The sequence below is a fragment of the Ruditapes philippinarum genome, unplaced genomic scaffold (genome assembly GCF_026571515.1).
Source record: "Ruditapes philippinarum isolate M1 unplaced genomic scaffold, ASM2657151v2 ctg10676_1_1_1_1, whole genome shotgun sequence".
In the NCBI taxonomy this organism is placed as follows: Eukaryota; Metazoa; Mollusca; class Bivalvia; order Venerida; family Veneridae; genus Ruditapes; species Ruditapes philippinarum.
Genome location: NW_026853554.1, coordinates 26,425 through 37,459, shown reverse-complemented (window position 1 = coordinate 37,459; position 11,035 = coordinate 26,425). Strand labels below are relative to the sequence as shown.

The window sequence follows — 11,035 nt, the reverse complement described above, 5'->3', positions numbered from 1 at the left end:
TTCTGTTTGATGTCACTGTGTGTGATTTAACTTTTCGTTTTGGTTACAAGAATTTACGCGTTTTTGTAAAATACTACTTTCAGTTTTGATTCAAGTAAGATAAGCGTACACATCAATAACCTAAAATATTTGCACAGTAATGGTGACACTTGAAACACATCAAGATAAAAAAATTGAACATCCGGGTCCAACAAATTTCTGTCGTTATCAAAGCCATGCGTAGGATTCAAGTAGAAAGCATTGAAATTAGGTTATAACGTAAGTTGGTTTTTATTCCTAATTAAGAAAAATGAAATAATGCATGGTTTAAATAATATAATTGTTTAACTGAAAAGGTAATAAACTAAAAATGGTTTACTTGTGCTAATGTATGTATGCACATATACTCATAAGTTTAATGAGGGTATTTGATGGATTTTGCTACCAATAACATACCAAGAACCTTACAGGATCATGCCTTGAATTACATGTAGTTACTTTTGGAGCACAAAATATTGAGAATTAGAAAATATGCAATTTCCAAAGTGTAATACTTGAAGATATTAATTTTAAGACGGACGAATAGTATGTAAATATGTCAAATTGTCAATGTTTAGTACAATCATATTTTATTGCATCCAATGCATGCCAAATATTATAAAAATGATGAGTTTATGAGGCTGCGTCTACACATATTCAAGTTTTTTACATGTCACTTTTAGATAAGCTAAATAAATAGCCCTTTCGATATTTAATCAGGCACAAGTTTTACTGAAATGTCTAATTAAGATTGCCCAGGATTTATACCTATGTCTTTGCAATACTATCATGTTTCCGTAAAATATGTGAATAAAAAAGCGGGAAAATGATGCAATTAGCTAAAAACAACTGAGTTAATGAAATTTAAATGTGTACATTCTTTTAAAATAATGGAAAATGTGAGAAAAATATTTTTTGAGCTGATAAATTTATGCAAATTCTTTATTTGATGAAAGTTATTCACTAAATGAACAAGATCATTGAAAATCCATTTTGACTACTTGAAAAACTGTTGTTCTTTTTAAGTATTTTTTTTTTTGCTTTGCTTTTCTGTGTTTCAGTGTATTGATCTGTTCCTCTGACCAAGGTATTGTATACATTTACTAAAATTTACTTATCATGAACAAAAAAGTCAGAAAATAATTTAAAAAAAGAACACTATCCACCTTCGGGGCACATGTTTTGTGTCAAACCGGTGTTATCAGTGTCCTGACTGCCAAAAACTTGTAGAAAAATAGAACGTGTTCTAACTTTCTTGTAAGGAATTATCTTCTTGGATATCACATAATTTCTCTTTAAAACTCATTCAAGTATGGTGTCTACACTATGCAATACAAGAGAATATGATACTTGCATTCAAGACTTGGATAGGTGTAGACGAGCCCTAACAAAAAGCAATTTGGTTGGCCAACAATTAGATGAAGTCCCTCCAAGTATGCCAATGTGAAACGACAGTAAATTGTTCATAACAGCAGATAACATATGTAAAAATGTTGCTCAGTATATCTGTGAGATGATAAGTTTGATCCCATATTTTTAATGTTTAACAATTTTCAAGCCGGTGCAAGTACGTGTGCGCGTGTACAAAGTGCAGGTATGCGCAATGATGTCTGTGCGTGTTTTTGTAAGTTTGCACTTTACTATCTCCATAAACATTTTGCGACTTTGATCTTTTGAGTTTTATTTAATATTGATCCAAGGAGATCTCTTTCAAGATTTTTTTAGACCATATGGAAAGTTAAGATAGTTACAGCATATTATTACCTGAATGTAGGTTTCGTGAATAAAGGCAGGAAAAGGGCAAATTATTTCTTGATAAACTCATTACTGTTTTTTTTTTATTTATTTTATTTTTTATTAAATTTGTTTTTTAGTTTTTAGTGTGTGCGCGCACGCTCGCGCGCGTGTGTGTGTGTGTGCGTGCGTGTGTGTGTGTGTCTCTCACTCTTTTTTACAAACAGCAGGTGTTAAGTGTAGCGTGTCAACTGTACAAGTTGCCCCCTCAATCATCTCTCATTTGTGTTTTATTTATGGGTAAAGTTGATTACAGTGTTTGTTGTTGAAGGCTAAATACTGCTGATTAACAAGCTGGTGCAAGGAGGCGTGGGATATCTTGCACCTATCAAACCGTTCACAAACAGACTTCATTAAATCGAGTCTGATCATGACATTCTCATAAGTTTGATTTAGTTTTCATAGCTGTCGAAGGTTGTGGTTTTTGTAAACCTTCCACGGTCATAGAATAGCTTCGTTTCCTTAGTATCTTTCTGATAACACTAAATGTTCGCAGAAGAACAAAACTGTCATTGTAATGGTATTTATCATTCATATTATTTTTATCTCAAGAGTTGTTAGTCGGTCAAAAAAGGATCGTTTCTTTTTATCAGTGCAGTAAATCAAAATAGATTTCATTTTACCCCTTAAAATAACACTGCAACCTTGAATGGTGTGGGTGTATCGTTTCATTATCGAACATATGTGACAAACAAATGACATAATATTTCAAAGTACAAAACCTCAATAACGTTATCTCGCAGCAATTTTGCAATCGCATCAAACTTTATATTTATTTATTAATGTTTTACACTTAATAAAACGTACAATAGAGGTATTCAATTGCAATCTTTAAAACAAATATGTTTTTTTTTGTTTGTTTTTTCACGTCTCTTTTCTTAAATAACACGAATATCTTTACTTTGACTTTTTTTTATTACAGATGACGAAGTTTGTGATATTTTTTGCCGCGATAATCGCAAGTATTGGAGCGGAAGTCACCGTTCAACCAACAGCAAAACCTAATGACTGTATCTGCAAACTCGAAGACAAAGTTTGTGCATGTACATTTGTCATTGAACATAAACTCACCATGATTCTTGAGAAAGAAAAGCAACTAGTATATCCGGACAACGGGGTCTTGCGACTGCGGGGAAAAGCAAACAGAAATGCCCAATTAACTCCCGAGCAAGTTTCCCGAGTTATTACAGCTGACGGGGCGACTTCGCGTCTTGTAATAGCTATTAATGGGTCGTTTCCAGGTCCTAGGATAGAAGTATGGGAAAGTCAAACATTGGAAATAACCTTTATAAACGCACTTCACACCGACAGCGTTACGATGCATTTTCATGGATTACACCAGCGAGAATCGCCTTGGATGGATGGTGTCGCATTTGTCACACAATGCCCGATATTGCCAGGACAATCCTTTGTTCATAGGTTCAAGGCATATCCACCCGGGACGGCAATGTACCATGCACATATAGGGGATCAAAGAAGTATGGGATTGTACGGACCAGTTATAGTTCGCCCAACAAAAAATCCCGTTATTGAAGATAACGAAATAATCATATCTTTACAGGACTGGAATCATCTGATGGACCCTGAGGTAGCATATCAAAGAATGATAACAGAGCAGTTTGATTTCAAAACCAACGAGAAAATCAACACGACATATTCAGTTGACAATGGTCAATTTAGCCGTTTTGAGTTTCAGTCGGGTCTGGCAAATGGAAAGGGTAGATTTTGGAATACAAGGAATAATAACAACGGTTCACCACTTGAACGATTTAAAGTACGCTCTGGAACCTTGTACAGGTTTAGGATCATTGGAGCTATGACCCTTTATCCAATGAGAGTATATATTTATGGTCATCGGCTAACATTACGTACATCTGATGCCTACAACGTCGACAGAATACCAGTGCAGTCAATCATAGTACATCCGGGCGAGCGGTACGACTTTTTCTGGCAAGCACCGCCAGCGATTAATGTCACTTCTAAAGAGATACTGTTTATTGCCGAGACAATAGAAACTGGTCAAAGTCTCGGTTTCTCAAAGTACCACGCAGCTGAGGCGATTTTAGAATTTGAAGATTCCCCGAAACCTCCGCCACCTCCAAACCCACCAAATAGTAGAGAAGAAACCTGTACATCTTCATCTAAATGCACTACATTCAACTGTCCTTATGAATTTTACCCACCAAATGATAATAGAGTTTGTATCACATTCGCCGAAGTAAACAACACTGATCCAAATCAAAATTACAAAGAAGTGTTAGGTAATAAAGTCGACGAAGAGTTCTTCTTTAACTTTGCTTTTCCCGGGCCCCCAGATAACACCCCAGGTTCGGTTAATGGCCGAGAATTCGTTCCACCAACTGTTTCTCTTCTCACGCAAGAAAACGAGTTGACTACTCCATGTACGGACGATTGTAACAAAAATGGCATCTGTCAATGTACATATATTCAGAAATTAAAATCCAACAAGCTGGTCCAGTTTGTTTTACTCAACCTAGGTAGTGGATCGGGATGGTCACACCCTGTGCACTTGCATGGACACTCATTTTATGTAATGAAAATGGGTTTTGGCACATACAACCGCAATACAGGAAATCTAATGTCTAATTCTAAAGACATAAACTGCACGGATAGATTTGGCTACTGTAGTTCTGCTGCATGGACAAACCGTAGTTGGGCAGGTGGAAGAGTTCCAGACATGAGCAGTAAACCACCGCAAAAAGACACAATTGTCGTTCCAACAGGTATAGTACAGTTGTTTCATGTCCTTAACGCCCATATGCTTTTTGTAAGTAAAAGTTTGAACGGAAGAACCTACAGGTTTTGTTTTGATAAACATGTACATGTTTCAACATGATTTTAACCTGATTCAATTGTTTACAAATGATACTAATCTATAGTAACTGAAAGAATTCATAGTACAGTTGTCTAAATCAGAACAGCTAAACATAGCTAAATTATTTTCGACAACGGCACGAAAATACCATGCCCGTAGTGTTAAAGAAAAACATCCTAGACATTATATGTTATGTAGTTTATTTAGTTTTTATAACCTCTGATCCCCTTTCAAAATTCTATTTTATTTAGTTCCGCCCATTGTTTTCTCGTTTAGGGCACACGCTTTTTATTACTTGGGGACCATACGCCGCTTTTCATGGAATGGCACGGAAGTGTCACATTGAAGGTTCCATGATAACCGCCGTATGAACACATCTGCGGATGTTTCTAAATTCAAAATTCTACCATTTCATGTTTAAATGTTGAATTCTGCTTAAGCCGGTGCTAGGGGGCGTGGACGGTAACTTGCACTTTCCAGTACCGTCCATGAACAGGCTCAATCAAACCGAGCCTGCAACATTTTCAATTTTGCCGTGTTGGGCTTTCTTTTGGGATTCTTTATTTATCTATTTTTATGTCATTTGAATGACATTGATATTTCATTTTAATGACATTGATGTACAAAAATGATATCAATATTACGATATTCATTCTGGTGCGTTATATATATTTGTTTCCGGTATAAAATACCTAAAGATGAATGTTAACTTGCCTCTTTTCAATAAGATTGATATAAAATTGATATAAAATAATGAAATCGTAATATAAATTTGCAACAAATTTATAACGACTATTGTCACAGATTAAGAAGATTAAGTATCACTATAGTACAATAATGCGAATACAGTACAAAATGCTCAGTCTTAGAATCAAAATGAAAATGTAGGTCCTGTAATTTCGAAGCTAGCTTTATTCTGATTGTAACTAATAGTTCAAAGTTTATATTTATTTGAAGGCATTGATTAAAACAATATGTATGTCGCGTAAATTTACCATTTACATAGCTCTCCGTTGCCTTGTCAGCACATTCATAGACTACAAAGTGCGTGTACATTTTAGTTACAAAAATTTGACATATTTATTTTGATTAAAGACATTTTGAATAAACATTGGTATCGTGAGAAGTATGCGTCATTTGTTCTTCTTCTGCAGGTGGTTACGTTGTTATTCGATTTAGATCGGATAATCCCGGAATGTGGTTTCTACATTGTCATATTGACCTGCACAATACAAATGGTATGGGAATGGTCATTGATGAAGGGGAGTCAAAAGCAAGTCCTCCTGCAGGATTTCCAACATGCAGAAGTTTTCTATATAATGGTAAGGAATCATTGTTTACATGCTGTGTGTGTGCGCATGTGTGTGTGTGTGCGCGCGCGTGTGTGTTCTTTATGTCCCCGCTATAAATTGGATGGGGACATACAATGTTACCCTTGTCCTTGCGCGTAAGTCTTCGAATCATGTCCATAACTTATGCAGACATGATGGAATTTTAAGTTTATTGGCACATAGCCACCAGAAGAAAACAATGTGTCATGCAAACAAAGACCACATGCTTTAAGATGAAGGTTAAAGCTGGGTATTGAAATTAGTGTGCAAGTGTTTTGCATGTAGTCTGTAGAGTTTGTTTGGTCCTTGTCATAGCTTATGCAGCAAAAGCTAAGTGTATTTCTCATAATGTCTGAAGTGTTGTAAAGGTTCGTATTCCCGGCAATAACTTCTGCATGCATGATAGCTATTGAGAATAAAGTGGTACACTTGATTATATAAGACGGCATGATGCGTTGCCCGCTTTAACAAAGATCCAAGGCTTAGAGGTAAAGTACAAAGAAAGGGAAATAACTTTATTTGTCATATAGTCTTAAGTGCTGTTAGAGTTTATGTTCGGTCCAAAACTTTTTTAATAAATGATAGTATTTCTATTTTAACCTGTACACTTTATCGCGTGACTCGCAAGAGACCAATGTGTCAAGTTCAAAGGTCAAGGTGACAGTCAGTGGTTGAACTTTTTCGGGGAGTTGACGAGCAGCTGCAATGTGTGTCTCATCCAGTGCTTCTGCATGCAAGATGAGATTTAAAAAAATACTATAAATGAATACGAAAAATTAACAATGTGTTGCGCGCGAAACGCAGGTTCGCATATTCAAAGTCAATGTCATATTGTGGAGGTCAAAGGGCAAATCCTGCGAATAACTTTGCCGTTTCTAGATGGATTGAAGAAAATGTGTCGCATAAATATGTCTTAACCACTGTCAGACGATGTGTCGTGTACAGGACTCATGACAAAATCTTCATGGTCAAGGTTATTTTTGGAGCTCAGAGGTCAAAGCATCTTTCCTTTATATCAATTTTATTACATTTTGGATTCACTAATTAGGCTGTGTGTCATACGACGTGGAAAAGACTTTCATAAAACTTCAGTCTTCAGTTATAATCGTTTTCTTGAATATCAAAATGTTTGATTTGTATTTTATATATATATCCCGCTCATGACTTTCTTGTATATATGAATATGTATATATATTCAGGAAATAAATATGTTTAAACTAAACGCAAGCCGTATATTCACATCTTCAGTGTCGGACTTTGAGGTCAGAGGTCAAATCGGGTTTGTCTTCTATCCTTTTGGTTCATAGCTTTTTAATTCCTTGCTGTATTGTCAGAATATTTGGAAGCTGTCTTCAACAGGGCCAGAGGGTGTAAATCGCGAGACACCCAGGTCAAGTGGAAATTTAGAAGTGAAACTGTCATATTGCAGGGACACCCGTGTCCTATTGATTATTGTTTTTATAAAGCTTCTGTTTTGAAACAAGTATAAGATCTATATAGGACGTGTATATGTTAATGTTGTTACTAAATCATAATATTATCCTGCTATACCTTCTTAGTGATGTAATTTATGTAGTTTGAAATTTGGTCTACTGCTGACATGTAGATCGTTTGTTTAACCTGACATACAATTTTCATTTATAGCCATGTTCATGATTCATATACCTGCACAGTAAAGCTGCAAGAGAGAGAATACAATGAAGTTGTAAACATATTATAATAGTTTACGAGTGTGATACCTTTCTGGCAACAACACGAAAGTGAAAAAATTAAAATTGTTATTTATACAAAAAAGAGATTAACTTGTATAATTTCAGGGAAATCTCCAGATGGTTCGGGTGTTAACAGTGCAACGAAACACAGCGGATTTCCAATTATAGTGACTTTTGTGTTTTGTCTGATCATAAAGATAGCTACTTAGATTTTTTTGTTAATATTGTTATCTCAACCGTGAATATAGTTCCATCACATTTTTTTAAACATATTCTACATTTAGTTTTAGATTGATATGACAAGCAAACCAAGAGGTTTTCTTGCCTCGGGCAATATCTGAATAACATTTTCATAGCATAAAACTCATCGCCAGTGTAAAAGACAAATATTTTCGTTTGATTTACGTAGAAATTGTAAGATTTATAGAACGATAGAAAGATTATCTATTACATTTTCCAAAAAGCCATTATAATAAGATATACCTTGACATCTTCGCTAAATTGCTTTTTAATTATATTTGATTATTATCATAATATATTATTTCTTTGCTTATCATAATCTGCTAAATTTTTAAAGAAGATGAATACACAAATGCCTTATTTGCTTTTATATCTCATATATTTAGTTGTATCTTTTTATGATTACCTCACCCCTGTGATTGTTCTCACTATTATCCTGCTCTGCAAAACGAATTGTAATATTGTGAAGTTGCCATTATAAAAAATGTTATAGATAAGCAAAAATGAAAAACTACATTCTATATTTAAGCGACTGTATTATCAGATAATGACTTATATTAAGACAATTTCTGTTTGTAAATACTTAAAGTATATTTGATAATGATAGAAAAGTGGAAGTAAAATATAATACAAGGACATTGAACTAATATAAACATTAATATGATACTAGCCTATTGGTAAAACACATATGTAATTACATGCTTTTATTGTTGTTTTCTTCTGATTTGTATTTTCTTTCCAAATAAATATTAAAATGTATATAAAAGTAAAGTGTTTTGAAGTGATCAAAGAAAGTAATTTATTCATTTGCAATCCACGCAAATTGTCTAAATGCGGTCAAAATATGAAACATAGTTCTTACTACATTAGTCACGCAGAAACAAATATTGTGGTAAATACTGCAAAATCAATCATTAATCGCACGTAGCATGTAAATTACTCGATTCTTGAGTGTTTTAATCTTTCTAAATATCGTAGTAAATTTTTCTCAAGTTTGATTTTCTTGAAATATTTAGGCTCACCTGGAGGCATGCAGCTTAAAATATTTAATAATTCAACTCATGTTCTGTCCTATTTGACAAGACAAGCTAATTAATGCTACAATACAAATACTGATAGAGACATATATTGAAGATGCATCATGCCATCTCCAAACATCTTAAATAAATGGTTTCTTGTTTAAAATCAATATATCTTCTATGTACACAATTTTCCTACTACATACATTTAAATTTACATGTCAAATTCTAGTATGCTACTTTATAAGGCTCGAATACAATAATTGTGCTAGCTGCGAAAACGGATGACAAAAAAGGTTTATTTTATATAATTGTAGTACAGAATACTGTTATTTAAGACTTAATTATAGTATATCCTCTATTAGTATCTTAAATTAAATGTGTAGAGAGTGAAATTAAACCTAAATCTTAAATGATATTCACCTCTCAATCATGTTGATATCTCTTCTAGGTGTGAAGGCTGAAATAAATCACAAAGTACTTTTTTATTATATCATTCAATTTAACAGTTTATAGAATTTAAAAACAGATGGTCTTTTCTACGTCGTACGTGTTTCTAATAATTCTAAGAACTTTTATTTGTACACCAGAGTTATAACGTTTAAAGTTAAATTTTTTTCCTGTAAAAGGAATCGAAGTATTTTAGAAACCGATAAAACCTACTTACAAACATTTATTGTTGTTAAGATAGTGCTGAAATAAAGCAAAAAAAGCATCAATTGTTGAACTACCTTTTGTTCTGGACAATCTCAGGCAGAATCCAACATTCAAGTTTGAACTAAAGTACCGACGTAACGATAGCAATTATTTCGTACATTTCAATGAATAACTCGGGTAGTTTAATAGTTTAAAGTTTGAAATACTTGCATGATATTATTAAAATTATTTTTGAATTAAACTAATTCAATTTAGTTTCATGATATAATCCTCTGCTGCACCGTTTTCTATGGTCGGTCTATATCAGATTGTTTGGTTACATTATACTGCATTCCGTTAATGCCCTATCTATTGAGCATAAGTTCGGGTTTAAGTTATCAGATGTTCGCAAGATAATAACTCGAGTTCCCAGTGCAACTGTCTCAGTCATTTTTGCGACCACTTTAATTCAACAAATTTAAAGACAGAATAATGTTCATTGCTCTGCCCCGTAGATGCCGTTGTCGTAGGAGGACAAGAGGAAACAATGGACGGTCTACTGAAGCGGGCAAGGGAATAGTGAGAGACAGGGGATTTCAAACCCGTATCAACCGCAATCATCGGGAATTGACACAGATTTCAAAGCTAGTACAGGAAAGCCAGCACAGCAAAATCAGGCAGACCAGGGGCGTAAGCGACATGCGGATGAGCTGGACGATATGGTTGGTGATAGGTTGCAACAGACTGAGGCCGGTTTGTCAACCTTTATCGATTTTGAGCAAATAATAAATGCATCTGGTATTATTTCCCATATAGATTCTCAAGCATGTGTGGACCCTGTTTCACATTATATTATAGGATGTGGCAGCACGTATTATTCTACACACACGTTGTCTAACTCTCAAATGTTCCCTCGGCCACCGGTTTTAGGACCGATATCATAAATGCAACTCAGTCTTTACGTCTAGTGGCAAATGATTTAGCTGCTCATATCCCTTCAGTTCTCAAACAACAAATCTGTAGAGATTAATATATAAATCTTGCGTTATTATTAAACGGGGGCGATAGAGCTATCGGAATTTTAAAGGGGCGGCATCTTTATGGTTTATTCTGATTTACAGCTCGTTTCGTCCCCTAAGAAATGTAAAGACCAAATAAATTGCATCGGAAAATGGACAAACGCTTCTATAATCTACTCTTCAATCTATTAATCAAATCATTTGGACAAAATTAGATATAACATAACATGTATGATATAAGGGAATGTGCCATGCGTCAAGGAGGTCTTGCTTCGAAAACCTATGATGAGTAATTCCTTTAACGACATGCTATTTCAACTTCACCATGGTCTAAGATAAAGACTTGTGGTGGCGGTACATGCAAGTTAAGTCCCCTCATCAAATTCAAAACACAGCAATGTCAAGGTACACGTGTCTTAACTTTAATAAT

The 11,035-nt window shown here is 34.4% G+C and overlaps 1 protein-coding gene across 3 annotated transcripts; it reads left to right on the top strand.

Moving 5' to 3' along the window:
• Positions 1–105: 105 nt before the first annotated feature.
• LOC132737186 (uncharacterized) lies at positions 106–7,901 on the top strand. Of its 3 annotated transcripts, none has more exons than XM_060724445.1 (4): positions 106–258; positions 2,735–4,556; positions 5,803–5,970; positions 7,797–7,901. In XM_060724445.1, the coding sequence occupies exons 2-4, from the start codon at positions 2,735–2,737 to the stop codon at positions 7,898–7,900; spliced, it is 2,094 nt and encodes a 697-aa protein (XP_060580428.1). In that variant the 5' UTR covers positions 106–258; the 3' UTR covers position 7,901. The 3 variants fall into 3 exon arrangements, with proteins under 3 accessions (XP_060580428.1, XP_060580429.1, XP_060580427.1); XM_060724446.1 differs by lacking the exon at positions 106–258 and adding an exon at positions 1,087–1,105; XM_060724444.1 differs by lacking the exon at positions 106–258 and adding an exon at positions 1,610–1,642.
• Positions 7,902–11,035: the final 3,134 nt, after the last annotated feature.